This window comes from Heterodontus francisci, chromosome 29, assembly GCF_036365525.1.
Source record: "Heterodontus francisci isolate sHetFra1 chromosome 29, sHetFra1.hap1, whole genome shotgun sequence".
Taxonomy (NCBI): domain Eukaryota; kingdom Metazoa; phylum Chordata; class Chondrichthyes; order Heterodontiformes; family Heterodontidae; genus Heterodontus; species Heterodontus francisci.
This window is the reverse complement of record NC_090399.1, coordinates 43648631-43665168: the sequence shown is the minus strand read 5'-3', so window position 1 is coordinate 43665168 and position 16538 is coordinate 43648631. Positions and strand designations below refer to the sequence as shown.

The 16538-nt window shown below is 50.9% G+C and overlaps 1 protein-coding gene across 1 annotated transcript in view; it reads left to right on the top strand.

The window, feature by feature from the left end:
• The window catches only part of LOC137345808 (collagen alpha-2(XI) chain-like), a 730020-nt gene that overhangs the window by 229295 nt on the left and 484187 nt on the right, over positions 1-16538 (top strand). Inside the window, exons 10-11 of the mRNA XM_068009057.1 lie at positions 2442-2639; positions 9154-9207. Coding sequence (XP_067865158.1) covers positions 2442-2639; positions 9154-9207 — 252 coding nt within the window. The remainder of the gene's footprint in view (positions 1-2441; positions 2640-9153; positions 9208-16538) is intronic.

Below are 16538 nucleotides of genomic sequence, written 5' to 3'. Positions count from 1 at the left end.
ACACATGCCGGAGGCTGTTCTCCCGAAGACCGAGCGGGACTCGGTTGAGCCCTGTCTGTACCTCTCCCATATGGTGCAGGTGGGGGAGGAGGAACTCACCAGGAATGAAGGGCAGGATATTGGACAAATTGCCCCCCTGCGCAGAGGCCTCCAGGGGGTCCAATAGCAGAAAGGTCCAGCCCACCGGAGCCCCTTACTCAGGGCCAAGGAAACCATCTGCTCGGTCTTCAGGAAAAACACTGCCTTCCCGTACATTTTAGAGGCAGCAACAATGGCTGAGGGGCCGACAACCTCAGCCATTGCTTTTACGCATGCCTATATTGACATGTTGGGGTGGATGTAGCCCTTAACCCCATGCTTTGAATTTAACAGCATAAATGATGACGGGGCAACAGGTGCAGCTGCAGCAGCCACAGCAGCATACGTGAGAGAAGGCCCCACCACTGGCGAAGAGGGGCTTGCCAGGGAGTCGAAGAGCCACATCCACCCCTAACAAATAAAGCAAGCAGCAGTCTTGTTTTGAAGAATTTAACCAATATGATGGGGGAGGGTGGTGGGATGGTGGTGGGAGTAGAGGAGGATGGGGTGGAAAGGAAAAGGAAGAGGAGAGGATAGGTAGCTGAGTGGTGGAAGGGAGAGAAAGGCTGCGAGGATGTTTCTGTTAAATTGATGTTTGGAGCACTTTACTGTCGAGAAGACAAAGTCCAGTCTTCTGGTCAGGGGGGGATCCTTCACCCGGGTCGGGTGGACCCACCGGTGCTTTTCACCTTCTGCTGTTGTTACGAAGAGTTTCTTCACCCGGGTGGCTCCAGCCGTCCCGAGCCATGCAGTTGGGGTGGGGAGGGAACCCTCTTAGTGTAAGATGGAGGCAAACACAAAAGCAAATACAGGGGCCCTCGACAGAATCTTTCAGCCCCACCCCTGGATCTTCTGGTATCTCCTCCCTCCCCCAACAGTCCAAGTAAAACAGTTCACCAGTGCTCCAACACCCACCTCTCCATAATAACTCACAGGTCCTTTACTCCAGTGAAGAGAATCAGTTTCAAACTTGTTTTGTAGTTCACAGCTCTCTCCTCTTACTTATCTGCTCTCACCTCTCCAGCTGATGCTCCCACAGTTGCAGCTGCTTCAGCTGATTGCACACAGGAAGTGCTCCAAACTCTCCAGCCAATCCCATGCTATACCTGTCCTAGGAGTGTTTGATGCAGACACTAAGTACCTGCAATGGAACAGCATGTCATTACTCAGCATAACATCTCTGACTTTAATGAACACAAAATTCTAAAGCGCACACAAAGACAATAAGAATAAAAGGTGAAGTGCGAGGCCGGTTGCTGGAAGTCTGCTGAGAGACACAGGCAACTTCCCACAGTGCAAGACCTTCTGTGGCTTGTAAAGACATAAAAACATGAGAAATATCAGCTGGAGTAGGCAATTCAGCCCTTCAGCCTGCTATACCACTCAACAAGATCATGGCTAATCTTCTACTTCATCTCCACCTTCCCGGACTATCCCCATATCCCTTCATTCCCTTAATATCCCAAAACCTCTGGACCTCTGTCTTGAATGTACTCAACGACTGAACATCCACAGTTCTCTGGGGTAGAGAATTCCAAAAATTCACAACCCCATGAGTCAAGAAATTTCTCTTCATCTCAGTCCCAATGGCCGACCCCTTATTCTGAGACTGTGACCCTGTGTTCTAGATTCCCCAGCCAGGGGGAAACATTTTCTCAGCATCTACCCTGTCAAGACCCTTAAGAATTTTATCTGTTTCAATAAGATCACCCTCATTCTTCTAAACTCCAAGGAATATAGGCCTAGTCTCCTCAATCTCTCCTCACAGGACAATCCACTCATCCCAGGAACCAGTCTAGTGAACCTTTGTTGCAGGGGGCAAAATTGAACTTCAGGCTTTTCGAGGTAGAAATTTGTCTGAAGTGGTTGCACACAAGGGAATTGCCCATTTTAAGCCACACTTGAGGTTCTGTTGCATTGATTCAACAGACTCATTGGGTGACTCAACAATGGGTGTGCGGTATAACAGGCGTCTGACACTACCCCATCCACTTTGCACTACTGTTTAGCTCCGATTCCTGCACCTCACTCCGTCTAGCATAACAGATGCTGCTTCCTCCCACACCTCTATAGGGACAAACAGACCATGGCCAAAGGGGTAAGTCGTGGTGTATCAGTCTGTGGCCGAGTGTAGAGAAGGGATAGGATGCTGAGAGCAGGGTGCCCGACTCACCACTGTGCCAGGCAGCAGTGAATGGCAGCATGATCAGGGCAGAGTATGTCTTTGGCATACCATTCCCCAGATGGGCGGGCTCATCCTGGGTTTGGCCCAAAGATACCGAGCCATGATCATCAAGCTCACGGGCGGAGTGCGTCACTAACCTAACAGCTGCTTTCGCTTTTCTTTCACTGCTCCTCGGCAGCAAGAGCAGGTAGACACCAGCACTCACCTGTCTAAAGGAGACCCAGGGCATTCCAAGGAGTATTTTACTGGAGAAGATATTGACCCGGGTGACCCCGGCTATGATTACGACTACGTTTATCAGGACTATTACGAGGAGTCCTTGCCCACAGAGATTGGTCCGGGACTTCCTGTTGAGACTGAGGTGCACACGGAAGGAGTAAGTGACCAGGGGAAGCGGAACACAGTCCCTCACCTCTCAATGTTTTACTGGAACCCTGTACTTTCCTGTTGATTGTGCGTCATTGGAAGCATCTGCTTCAATGCTGTCTACCCTCTTTCTATCCTCGTCTCCTGGTCTCTCTACGCGTCGTCTCCTGGTCTACGCATCATCTCCAGGTCTCTGTACACGTTGTCTCCTGATCTCTGTACACGTTGTCTTGTGGTCTCTGTACATGTCATTTCCTTGTCTCTGTACACGTCATCTCCTTGTCTTTGTACGCAACGTCTCCTGGTCTCTGGACATGTTGTCTCCTGGTCCCTGTACACCTCGTCTCCTGGTCTCTGTACACGTCGTCTCCTGGTCTCTGTGCACCTCGTCTCCTGATCTCTGTACACGTCATCTCCTGGTCTCTGTACTCATCGGCTCCTGGCCTCTGTGCACATCGTTTCCTGGTCCCTGTACCTGTCGTCTCCTGGTCCCTGTACACCTCGTCTCCTGGTCTCTGTACACGTCGTCTCCTGGTCTCTGTGCACCTCGCTTCTGGTCTCTGTACACATTGTCTACTGGTCTCTGTACACATTGTCTCCTGGTCTCTGTTTTGTTGTTTCCTGGTCTCTGTACACATCATCTCTAGGTCTCTGTACATGTTATTTCTTGGTCTCTCTACATATCATCTCCAGATCCCTCTACACATCATTTTCTGGTCTCTGTACACATCGTCTCCTGGTCTCTGTACACGTCGTCTCCTGGTCTCTGTACACGTCATCTCCAGATCCCTCTACACATCATACCCTGGTCTCTGTACACGTCGTCTCCTGGTCTCTGTACATGTTGTCTCCTGGTCTCTGTACACGTTATCTCCTTGTCTCTGTACACGTCATTTCCTTGTCTCTTTACACGTCGCCTCCTGGTCTCTGTACATGTTGTTTCCTGGACTCTGGACACGTTGTTTCCTGGTCTCTGTACACATTGTCTCCTGGTCTCTGTTTTGTTGTTTCCTGGTCTCTGTACACATCGTCTCTAGGTCTCTGTACACGTTGTGTCCTGGTCTCTGTACACGTTGTCTCCTGGTCTCTGTACGCATCGTCTCCTGGTCTCTGTACACCTCGTCTCCTTGTCTCTGTACACGTCGTTTCCTGGTCTCTGTACACGTCGTCTCCTTGTCTTTGTACGCATCGTCTCCTGGTCTCTACATGTTGTCTCCTGGTCTCTGTACACCTCGTCTCCTGGTCTCTGTGCATGTTGTCTCCTGGTCTCTGTACATGTAGTATCCTAGTCTCTGTACACCTCGTCTCCTGGTCTCTGTACACCTCGTCTCCTGGTCTCTGTACACCTCGTCTCCTGGTCTCTGTGCATGTCGTCTCCTGGTCTCTGTACACGTAGTCTCCTGGTCTCTGTACACATCATCTCCTGGTCTCTGTACACATCGTCTCCTTGTCTCTGTACATGTCGTGTCCTGGTATCTGTACACGTAGTCTCCTAGTCTTTGTGCACATCGTCTCCTGGTCTCTGTACACATTGTCTCCTAGTCTTTGTGCACATCGCCTCCTGGTCTCTGTACACATCATCTCCTGGTCTCTGTACACATCGTCTCCTTGTCTCTGTACACGTCGTCTCCTGGTCTCTGTACACGTAGTCTCCTAGTCTTTGTGCACATCGTCTCCTGGTCTCTGTACACATCATCTCCTGGACTCTGTACACATCGTCTCCTTGTCTCTGCACACGTCATGTCCTAGTCTCTGTACACCTCGTCTCCTGGTCTCTGTACACCTCGTCTCCTGGTCTCTGTACACCTCGTCTCCTGGTTTCTGTGCATGTCGTGTCCTGGTATCTGTACACGTAGTCTCCTAGTCTTTCTACAGGTCGTCTCTATGTCTCTGTACACTTTGTTTCCTGTTCTCTGTACACATCATCTCCTGGTCTCTGTACATATCGTCTCCTGGTCTCTGTGCACATCGCCTTCTGGTTTCTGTACACATTGTCTCCTGGACTCTATACACATCGTCTCCTGGTCTCTGTACACATCGTCTCCTGGTCTTTGTACACATTGTCTCCTCGTCTCTCTACATGTCATCTCCAGATCCCTCTAGACATCATTTCCTGGTCTCTGTACACATCGTCTCCTGGTCTCTGTACACATTGTCTCCTCGTCTCTCTACATGTCATCTCCAGATCCCTCTACACATCATTTCCTGGTCTCTGTACACATCGTCTCCTGGTCTTTGTACACATTGTCTCCTCGTCTCTCTACATGTCATCTCCAGATCCCTCCACACATCATTTCCTGATCTCTGTACACATCGTCTCCTGGTCTCTGTACACATCGTCTCCTGTTCTCTGTACACAAAGAACAAACAAAAGAACAAAGAACAGTACAGCACAGGAACAGGCCATTCGGCCCTCCAAGCCTGCGCCAATCTTGATGCCTGCCTAAACTAAAACCTTCTGCACTTCCGCGGACCGCATCCCCCTATTCGCATCCTATTCATGTATTTGTCAAGATGCCTCTTAAACATCGCTATTGTACCTGCTTCCAGCACCTCCCCCGGCAGCAAGTTCCAGGCACTCACCACCCTCTGTGTAAAGAACTTGCCTCGCACATCCCCTCTAAATTTTGCCCCTCGCACCTTAGACCGATGTCCCCTAGTAACTGACTCTTCCACCCTGGGAAAAAGCTTCTGACTATCCACTCTGTCCATGTCGCTCATAACTTTGTAAACCTCTATCATGTCGCCCCTCCACCTCCGTCGTTCCAGTGAAAACAATCCGGGTTTATCCAACCTCTCCTCATAGCTAATGCCCTCCAGACCAGGCAACATCCTGGTAAATCTCTTCTGTACCCTCGCCAAAGCCTCCATGTCCTTCTGGTAGTGTGGTGACCAGAATTGCACGCAATATTCTAAATGTGGCCTAACTAAAGTTCCGTAGAGATGCAGCATGACTTGCCAATTTTTATACTCTGTGCCTCAACCGATGAAGGCAAGCATGCCGTATGCCTTCTTGACTACCTTATCCACCTGCGTTGCCACTTTCAGTGACCTGTGGACCTGTACGCCCAGATCTCTCTGCCTGTCAATACTCCTATGGGTTCTGCCATTTACTGTATACTTCCCACCTGCATTAGACTTTCCAAAATGCATTACCTCACATTTGTGTGGATTAACCTCCATCTGCCATTTCTCCGCCCAAGTCTCCAACCGATCTATATCCTGCTGTATCCTCTGACAATCCTCATCAATATCCACACCACCAACCTTTGTGTCATCCGCAAACTTACTAATCAGACCAGCTACATTTTCCTCCAAATCATTTATATATACTACAAAGAGCAAAGGTCCCAGCACTGATCCCTGCAGAACACCACTAGTCACATCCCTCCATTCAGAAAAGCACCCTTTCACTGCTACCTTCAGTCTATGACAGAGCCAGTTCTGTATCCATCTTGCCAGCTCACCTCTGATCCCATGTGACTTCACCTTTTGTACCAGTCTGCCATGAGGGACCTTGTCAAAGGCTTTACTGAAGTCCATATAGATAACATCCACTGCCCTTCTCCTCATCAATCATCTTCGTCACTTCCTCAAAAAACTCATTCAAATTAGTGAGACACGACCTCCCCTTCACAAAACCATGCTGCCTCTCGCTAATAAGTTCGTTTGTTTCCAAATAGGAGTAAATCCTGTCCCGAATACTCCTCTCTAATAGTTTCCCTACCACTGACGTAAGGCTCACAGGCCTATAATTTCCTGGATTATCCTTGCCACCCTTCTTAAACAAAGGAACAACATTGGCTATTCTCCAGTCCTCTGGGACCTCACCTGTAGCCAATGAGGATGCAAAGATTTCTGTCAAGGCCTCAGAAATTTCTTCCCTTGCCTCCCTCAGTATTCTGGGGTAGATCCCATCAGGCCCTGAGGACTTATCTACCTTAATGCTTTGCAAGACACCCAACACCTCCTCTTTTGTGATAATGAGATGATAGATGAGAGACTATCTACACTCCCTTCCCTAGGCTCATCATCCACCAAGTCCTGGTGGATCATCTCCTGGCCTTTCTACACGTCGTCACCTGGTCTCTGTACATGTCGGTTCCTGGTCACTGTACACGTCGTCTCCTGGTCTCTGTACACGTCATCTCCAGATCCCTCTACACATCATACCCTGGTCTCTGTACACGTCGTCTCCTGGTCTCTGTACACGTCGTCTCCTGGCCTCTGTTTTGTTGTTTCCTGGTTTCTGTACACATCGTCTCCTGGTCTCTGTACACGTCGTCTCCTGGCCTCTGTTTTGTTGTTTCCTGGTTTCTGTACACATCGTCTCCTGGTCTCTGTACACATCCTCTCCTAGTCTCTGTTTTGTTGTTTCCTGGTCTCTGTACACATCGTCTCCTGGTCTCTATACACGTTGTTTCCTGGTCTCTGTACACATCCTCTCCTCGTCTCTGTTTTGTTGTTTCCTGGTCTCTGTACACATTGTTTCCTGGTTTCTGTACACATTGTCTCCTGGTCTCTGTTTTGTTGTTTCCTGGTCTCTGTACACATTGTCTCTAGGTCTCTGTACAAATTGTTTCCTGGTCTCTGTACGCATCGTCTCCTGGTCTCTGTACACGTTGTCTCCTGGTATCTGTGCGCGTCATTTCCTAGTCTCTGTACGCGTCATTTCCTGGCCTTTCTACTCGTCGTCACCTGGTCTCTGTACATGTCGGTTCCTGGTCTCTGTACACGTCGTCTCCTGGTCTCTGTACACGTCATCTCCAGATCCCTCTACACATCATACCCTGGTCTCTGTACACGTCGTCTCCTGGTCTCTGTACACGTCGTCTCCTGGTCTCTGTACACGTCGTCTCCTGGCCTCTGTACACGTCGTCTCCTGGCCTCTGTACACGTCTTCTCCTGGCCTCTGTACACGTCGTCTCCTGGTCTCTGTTTTGTTGTTTCCTGGTTTCTGTACACATCGTCTCCTGGTCTCTGTACACGTTGTTTCCTGGTCTCTGTACACATCCTCTCCTAGTCTCTGTAAACGTCGTTTCCTAGTCTCTGTACACATTGTCTCCTGGTCTCTGTTTTGTTGTTTCCTGGTCTCTGTACACATTGTCTCTAGGTCTCTGTACAAATTGTTTCCTGGTCTCTGTACGCTTCGTCTCCTGGTCTCTGTACACGTTGTCTCCTGGTATCTGTACGCGTCATTTCCTAGTCTCTGTACGCGTCATTTCCTGGTCTTTGTATGCGTCGTCTCCTGGTCTCTGTACACGTCGTCTCCTGGTCTCTGTACACGTCGTCTCCTGGTCTCTCTACACGTTGTCTCCAAAGCCCCTTTTTGTTCTGCTTCTTCACGTTTCTCTTCTGCTCCCCTATGGTGTCCACCTGTGCTCTTCCAATGCAATATGGTCGTCTTGTCATGTTTTGTAAATGTCTATCTGCCTCTATTTCTTTGACGCTCTCTCCTTCTGCCTCTCTGTTATTAACACCGCACTTCCTGACATCTTCTTTACACCTTCATCTGCGTGATTTCACCCCCTGCTGCAGTGATGTCATCTCCTGTTTAGTCATGCCTTGGTACACTCGCTGTTAACATGTGATGTAATTTCCTGGTTGCTGATATCGCTTCTTGGTTGATGTAATGTCCAGCTTTCTGATGCTGGGCGGTGAACTGGGTGATGTTATCTCTCATTCAGTGATACCATCATTCACTTTCTAACACTGGCTGCCAGTTCCTGTGATGGTATCTGTCTAGCGATGCCAGCTCGCTATTGATGTAATATCCTGTTGTGCATGATGCCACTTCATGTTCGAAGTTGGGCGCCATCATGCATGTTACTGATGTCAGCCGATGTTGAGTGACCATTTCCAATTACATCATTTCCTCAGCCATGCCAACTTTAGTAATGATACTGCTTACAATGCTCGCTCTTCAGTTTCCCACCCCCCGCCCCCCAGCACTGCTGCCCCCACCATCCAACGCCTGCAACAGCTGAACTCTGGCCACATTCGGCTGCCAAGGTGTCTGGAGGAGTATAGACGGTGGGAGGGATTGGCAGACAGCAGACGGGTGGTGACCATCAGGCATTGTTTACTGGGCAGGTAAGTTATTGTAATATGATAAAATATGACAGAAAGGGACGTCCTGTAACGAGAGCAACAGGTAGACATAGGAATCGTCGAGTGCCATCCCGATCAGTGCCAGTCCGATCGGTGCCAGCTCTGTGATTATCAGCCTTGTCCCAATGCCATGCCAGCCCTCGCCAATCCCAATCCCCTGCAAAACCAGTCGAAACTGGCATCTGAATTTGACAACTTCAACGAGGAGCCGACCGAGTCACTTTCCCGCTTACACCAACCCGGCACTGTGGTGTGCGTGTTTACTAAGCCCCAACCCACGCATCCCAGGCCGGGAGCACATGAGTCGGTCAGTATGCAGTCACCGGCCGTCTTTCAGCCTCCAGCAGGTTCTGGTGTTTGCAACGAGAATGCACTATTTTTCTGCTTTAATGACAAAGGGTTTTATTTTTCAGATGGCCCTGAGCGGATTGAAGGGAGAGAAAGGGGAGCCTGCAGTTGTTGAGCCAGTGAGTATCCAAACCTGTACTGACGGCCACCACCAGTGCTGTGTATCCCTGTTAGCATGAGAGAGGTTCCTTGCTTCCCCTACTGGTAGAGGGGAGCCCTCTCCCTCCCCATCACCCCCCTCCTCTTCCCTTACTCCCGTTTGCCCTCCTCGTCCACACTGTCTGCCCTCCTCCCTTTCCTCCCCTATTCCCCAGTCCTTCGCCCTTACTCTTCACCTCGCCTCCTCCACTCACCTACACTCCACCCATCTTGACCATCTCTTCCCTTCCACCTCCAATATCCCAGCTCCTCTTTCACCTCCGTCCCTCCTGCCCCCACATTTTTCAACTCAGCCCTATTCCACTACCCCGCCACTCTCATCCTCCCTCGCAACCACATACCATTATCCTCAGCCTTCCCTCTCCCCCTCCCCTTCCTCCTACATACACACCCTCACCGCCACATCTTCCTTTCAGTTTCTCATCCCTCCTCCCCTCCCCCCTCCTGTGTTCGATGCCGTCTCTCTGTATTTACAGAAGATTCCTGTCCCCTCCCCCCTCCTGTGTCTGACACTGCCTCTATGTATTTATAGGGGATGCCCCTCCCTTTCCCTTCCTGTGCCTGACGCCGTCTCTATGTATTTACAGGGGTTTCCTGTCCACTCCCGCGTCCTGTGTCTGACACTGTCTCTTTGTAATTACAGGAGCCCCCTCCCCTCCTCCCTCCTGTGTCTGACACTGTCTCTTTGGAATTACAGGGGATTCCCCTCCCCTCCCCCCTCCTGTGTCTGACACTGTCTCTATGTATTTATAGGGATTCCCCTCCCCTCCCCCCTCCTGTGTCTGACACTGTCTCTATGTATTTATAGGGGATTCCCCTCCCCTCCCCCCTCCTGTGTCTGACTGTCTCTATGTATTTACAGGGGATTCCCCCTCCTGTACCCCCTCCTGTGTCTGACACTGTCTCTATGTATTTATAGGGGATTCCCCTCCCCTCCCCCCTCCTGTGTCTGACACTGTCTCTTTGTAATTACAGGGGATTCCCCTCCCCTCCCCCCTCCTGTGTCTGACACTGTCTCTATATATTTACAGGGAATCCCCCTCCCCTCCTGTGTCTGACAATGTCTCTATGTATTTACAGGGGATTCCCCCTCCTCTTTCCCCTCCTGTGTCTGACACTGTCTCTATGTATTTATAGGAGATTCCCTCCTCCCCCTCCTGTGTCTGACACTGTCTCTATGTATTTACAGGGGATTCCCCCTCCTGTCCCCCCTCCTGTGTCTGACACTGTCTCTATGTATTTATAGGCGATTCCCCTCCCCTCCCCCCTCCTGTGTCTGACACTGTCTCTATGTATTTACAGGGGATTCCCCCTCCCCTCCTGTGTCTGACCCTGTCTCTATGTATTTATAGGGGATTCCCCTCCCCTCCCCCCTCCTGTGTCTGACACTGTCTCTTTGTAATTACAGGGGATTCCCCTCCCCTCCCCCCTCCTGTGTCTGACACTTTCTCTATATATTTACAGGGAATCCCCCTCCCCTCCTGTGTCTGACACTGTCTCTATGTATTTACAGCGGATTCCCCTCCCCTCCCCCTCCTGTGTCTGACACTGTCTCTTTGTAATTACAGGGGATTCCCCTCCCCTCCCCCCTCCTGTGTCTGACACTGTCTCTATATATTTACAGGGAATCCCCCTCCCCTCCTGTGTCTGACACTGTCTCTATGTATTTACAGGGGAATCCCCTCCCCTTCCCCCTCCTGTGTCTGACACTGTCTCTATATATTTACAGGGAATCCCCCTCCCCTCCTGTGTCTGACACTGTCTCTATGTATTTATAGGGGATTCCCCTCCCCTCCCCCCTCCTGTGTCTGACACTGTCTCTTTGTAATTACAGGGGATTCCCCCTCCTCTTTTCCCAAATGTGTCTGACATTGTCTCTTTGTAATTACAGGGGATTCCCCTCCCCACCCCAATCCTGCGTCAGACACTGTCTCTTTGTAATTACAGGGGCTTCCCCCTTCTCTTTACCCTCCTGTGTCTGACACTGTCTCTATGTATTTACAGGGGCTTCCCCCTCCTCTTTTCCCTCCTGTGTCTGACACTGTCTCTATGTATTTACAGGGGATTCCGCCTCCTCTTTCCCCTCCTGTGACTGACACTGTCTCTATATATTTACAGGGAATCCCCCTCCCCTCCTGTGTCTGACACTGTCTCTATGTATTTACAGGGGATTCCCCTCCCCTCCCCCCTCCTGTGTCTGACACTGTCTCTTTGTAATTACAGGGGATTCCCCTCCCCTCCCCGCTCCTGTGTCTGACACTGTCTCTTTGTAATTACAGGGGATTCCCCTCCCCTCCCCCCTCCTGTGTCTGACACTGTCTCTATATATTTACAGGGAATCCCCCTCCCCTCCTCCCTCCTGTGTCTGACACTGTCTCTTTGTATTTACAAGGAATCCCCCTCCCCTCCCCCCTCCTGTGTCTGACACTGTCTCTATGTATTTACAGGGAATCCCCCTCCCCTCCTCCTTCCTGTGTCTGAAACTGTCTCTGTGTAATTACAGGGAATTCCTGTCCCCTCCCCCCTCCTGTGTCTGACACTGTCTCTATGTATTTATAGGGGATTCCCCTCCCCTCCCCCCTCCTGTGTCTGACATTTTTTCTATGTATTTATAGGGGATTCCCCTCCCCTCCCCCCTCCTGTGTCTGACTGTCTCTATGTATTTACAGGGGATCCCCCTCCTGTCCCCCCTCCTGTGTCTGACACTGTCTCTATGTATTTATAGGGGATTCCCCTCCCCTGCCCCCTCCTGTGTCTGACACTGTCTCTATGCATTTATAGGGGATTCCCCTCCCCTCCACCCTCCTGTGTCTGACACTGTCTCTTTGTATTTACAGGGGATTCCCCTCCCCTCCCCCCTCCTGTGTCTGACGCTGTTTCTGTGTATTTACAGGGGATTCCCCCCTCCCCTCCCCCCTCCTGTGTCTGACACTGTCTCTTTGTAATTACAGGGGATTTCCCTCCCCTCCTGTGTCTGACAATGTCTCTATGTATTTACAGGGGATTCCCCCTCCTCTTTCCCCTCCTTTGTCTGACACTGTCTCTATATATTTACAGGGAATCCCCCTCCCCTCCTGTGTCTGACACTGTCTCTTTGTAATTAAGGGGATTCCCCCTCCTCTTTTCCCTCCTGTGTCTGACACTGTCTCTATGTATTTATAGGGGATTCCCCTCCCCTCCCCCCTCCTGTGTCTGACACTGTCTCTTTGTAATTACAGGGGATTCCCCCTCCTCTTTTCCCTCCTGTGTCTGACAATGTCTCTTTGTAATTACAGGGGCTTCCCCCTCCTCTTTTCCCTCCTGTGTCTGACACTGTCTCTATGTATTTATAGGGGATTCCACTCCCCTCCCCCCTCCTGTGTCTGACACTGTCTCTGTGTATTTACAGTGGATTCCCCTCCCCTCCTCCCTCCTGTGTCTGACACTGTCTCTATATATTTACAGGGAATCCCCCTCCCCTCCTCCCTCCTGTGTCTGACACTGTCTCTTTGTAATTACAGGGGATTCCCCTCCCCTCCCCCTTCTTGTGTCTGACACTGTCTCTATATATTTACAGGGAATCCTCCTCCCCTCCTCCCTCCTGTGTCTGACACTGTCTCTTTGTAATTGCAGGGGATTCCCCTCCCCTCCCCCCCTCCTGTGTCTGACACTGTCTCTATATATTTACAGGGAATCCCCCTCCCCTCCTCCCTCCTGTGTCTGACACTGTCTCTTTGTAATTACAGGGGATTCCCCTCCCCTCCCCCCTCCTGTGTCTGACGCTGTCTCTGTGTATTTACAGGGGATTCCCCCCTCCCCTCCCCCCTCCTGTGTCTGACAATGTCTCGATGTATTTACAGGGGATTCCCCCCTCCCCCTCCTGTGTCTGACACTGTCTCTATGTATTTACAGGGGATTCCCCCTCCCCCTCCTGTGTCTGACACTGTCTCTATGTATTTACAGGGGATTCCCCTCCCCTCCCCCCTCCTGTGTCTGATACTGTCTCTATGTATTTACAGGGATTCCCCTCCTCTCCCCCCCCCCTCCTGTGTCTGACACTGTCTCTTTGTAATTACAGGGGATTCCCCTCCTCTCCCCCCTCCTGTGTCTGACACTGTCTCTATGTATTTACAGGGATTCCCCTCCCCTCCCCCTTCCTGTGTCTGACACTGTCTCTATGTATTTACAGGGAATCCCCTTTCCCCTCCCCCTCCTGTGTCTGACACTGTCTCTATGTATTTACCGGGTATCCCCTTCCTCTTTCCCCTCCTGTGTCTGACACTGTCTCTTTGTAATTACAGGGGATTTCCCTCCCCTCCCCTCCCCCTCCTGTGTTTGACACTGTCTCTATGTATTTACAGGGAATCCCCTTTCCCCTCCCCCTCCTGTGTCTGACACTGTCTCTATGTATTTACCGGGTATCCCCTTCCTCTTTCCCCTCCTGTGTCTGACACTGTCTCTTTGTAATTACAGGGGATTCCCCTCCCCTCCCCTCCCCCTCCTGTGTTTGACACTGTCTCTATGTATTTACAGGGAATCCCCTTCCTCTTTCCCCTCCTGTGTCTGACACTGTCTCTATGTATTTACAGGGAATCCCCTTTCCCCTCCCCCTCCTGTGTCTGACACTGTCTCTATGTATTTACCGGGTATCCCCTTCCTCTTTCCCCTCCTGTGTCTGACACTGTCTCTTTGTAATTACAGGGGATTCCCTTCCCCTCCCCTCCCCCTCCTGTGTTTGACACTGTCTCTATGTATTTACAGGGAATCCCCTTCCTCTTTCCCCTCCTGTGTCTGACACTGTCTCTTTGTAATTACAGGGGATTCCCCTCCCCTCCCCCCTCCTGTGTCTGACACTGTCTCTATATATTTACAGGGAATCCCCCTCCCCTCCTGTGTCTGACACTGTCTCTTTGTAATTACAGGGGATTCCCCTCCCCTCCCCTCCCCCTCCTGTGTTTGACACTGTCTCTATGTATTTACAGGGAATCCCCTTCCTCTTTCCCCTCCTGTGTCTGACACTGTCTCTTTGTAATTACAGGGGATTCCCCTCCCCTCCCCCCTCCTGTGTCTGACACTGTCTCTATATATTTACAGGGAATCCCCCTCCCCTCCTGTGTCTGACACTGTCTCTTTGTAATTAAGGGGATTCCCCCTCCTCTTTTCCCTCCTGTGTCTGACACTGTCTCTATGTATTTATAGGGGATTCCCCTCCCCTCCCCCCTCCTGTGTCTGACACTGTCTCTTTGTAATTAAGGGGATTCCCCCTCCTCTTTTCCCTCCTGTGTCTGACAATGTCTCTTTGTAATTACAGGGGATTCCCCTCCCCACCCCAATCCTGCGTCAGACACTGTCTCTTTGTAATTACAGGGGCTTCCCCCTCCTCTTTTCCCTCCTGTGTCTGACACTGTCTCTATGTATTTACAGGGGATTCCCCCTCCTCTTTCCCCTCCTGTGTCTGACACTGTCTCTATGTATTTACAGGGGATTCCCCTCCCCTCCCCCCTCCTGTATCTGACACTGTCTCTATATATTTACAGGGAATCCCCCTCCCCTCCTCCCTCCTGTGTCTGACACTGTCTCTTTGTAATTACAGGGGATTCCCCTTCCCTCCCCCTTCTTGTGTCTGACACTGTCTCTATATATTTACAGGGAATCCTCCTCCCCTCCTCCCTCCTGTGTCTGACACTGTCTCTTTGTAATTGCAGGGGATTCCCCTCCCCTCCCCCCCATCTGTGTCTGACACTGTCTCTATATATTTACAGGGAATTCCCCCTCCCCTCCTCCCTCCTGTGTCTGACACTGTCTCTTTGTAATTACAGGGGATTCCCCTCCCCTCCCCCCTCCTGTGTCTGACGCTGTTTCTGTGTATTTACAGGGGATTCCCCCCTCCCCTCCCCCCTCCTGTGTCTGACAATGTCTCGATGTATTTACAGGGGATTCCCCCCTCCCCCTCCTGTGTCTGACACTGTCTCTATGTATTTACAGGGGATTCCCCCTCCCCCTCCTGTGTCTGACACTGTCTCTATGTATTTACAGGGGATTCCCCTCCCCTCCCCCCTCCTGTGTCTGACACTGTCTCTATGTATTTACAGGGATTCCCCTCCTCTCCCCCCCCCACTCCTGTGCCTGACACTGTCTCTTTGTAATTACAGGGGATTCCCCTCCTCTCCCCCCTCCTGTGTCTGACGCTGTCTCTATGTATTTACAGGGATTCCCCTCCCCTCCCCCTTCCTGTGTCTGACACTGTCTCTATGTATTTACCGGGTATCCCCTTCCTCTTTCCCCTCCTGTGTCTGACACTGTCTCTTTGTAATTACAGGGGATTTCCCTCCCCTCCCCTCCCCCTCCTGTGTTTGACACTGTCTCTATGTATTTACAGGGAATCCCCTTCCTCTTTCCCCTCCTGTGTCTGACACTGTCTCTTTGTAATTACAGGGGATTCCCCTCCCCTCCCCCCTCCTGTGTCTGACACTGTCTCTATATATTTACAGGGAATCCCCCTCCCCTCCTGTGTCTGACACTGTCTCTTTGTAATTAAGGGGATTCCCCCTCCTCTTTTCCCTCCTGTGTCTGACACTGTCTCTATATATTTATAGGGGATTCCCCTCCCCTCCCCCCTCCTTTGTCTGACACTGTCTCTTTGTAATTACAGGGGATTCCCCCTCCTCTTTTCCCTCCTGTGTCTGACAATGTCTCTTTGTAATTACAGGGGATTCCCCTCCCCACCCCAATCCTGCGTCAGAGACTGTCTGTTTGTAATTACAGGGGCTTCCCCCTCCTCTTTTCCCTCCTGTGTCTGACACTGTCTCTATGTATTTACAGGGGATTCCCCCTCCTCTTTCCCCTCCTGTGTCTGACACTGTCTCTATGTATTTACAGGGGATTCCCCCTCCTCTTTCCCCTCCTGTGTCTGACACTGTCTCTATGTATTTGCAGGGGATTCCCCTCCCCTCCCCCCTCCTGTATCTGACACTGTCTCTATATATTTACAGGGAATCCCCCTACCCTCCTCCCTCCTGTGTCTGACACTGTCTCTTTGTAATTACAGGGGATTCCCCTCCCCTCCCCCTTCTTGTGTCTGACACTGTCTCTATATATTTACAGGGAATCCTCCTCCCCTCCTCCCTCCTGTGTCTGACACTGTCTCTTTGTAATTGCAGGGGATTCCCCTCCCCTCCCCCCCTCCTGTGTCTGACACTGTCTCTATATATTTACAGGGAATCCCCCTCCCCTCCTGTGTCTGACACTGTCTCTTTGTAATTACAGGGGATTCCCCTCCCCTCCCCCCTCCTGTGTCTGACGCTGTCTCTGT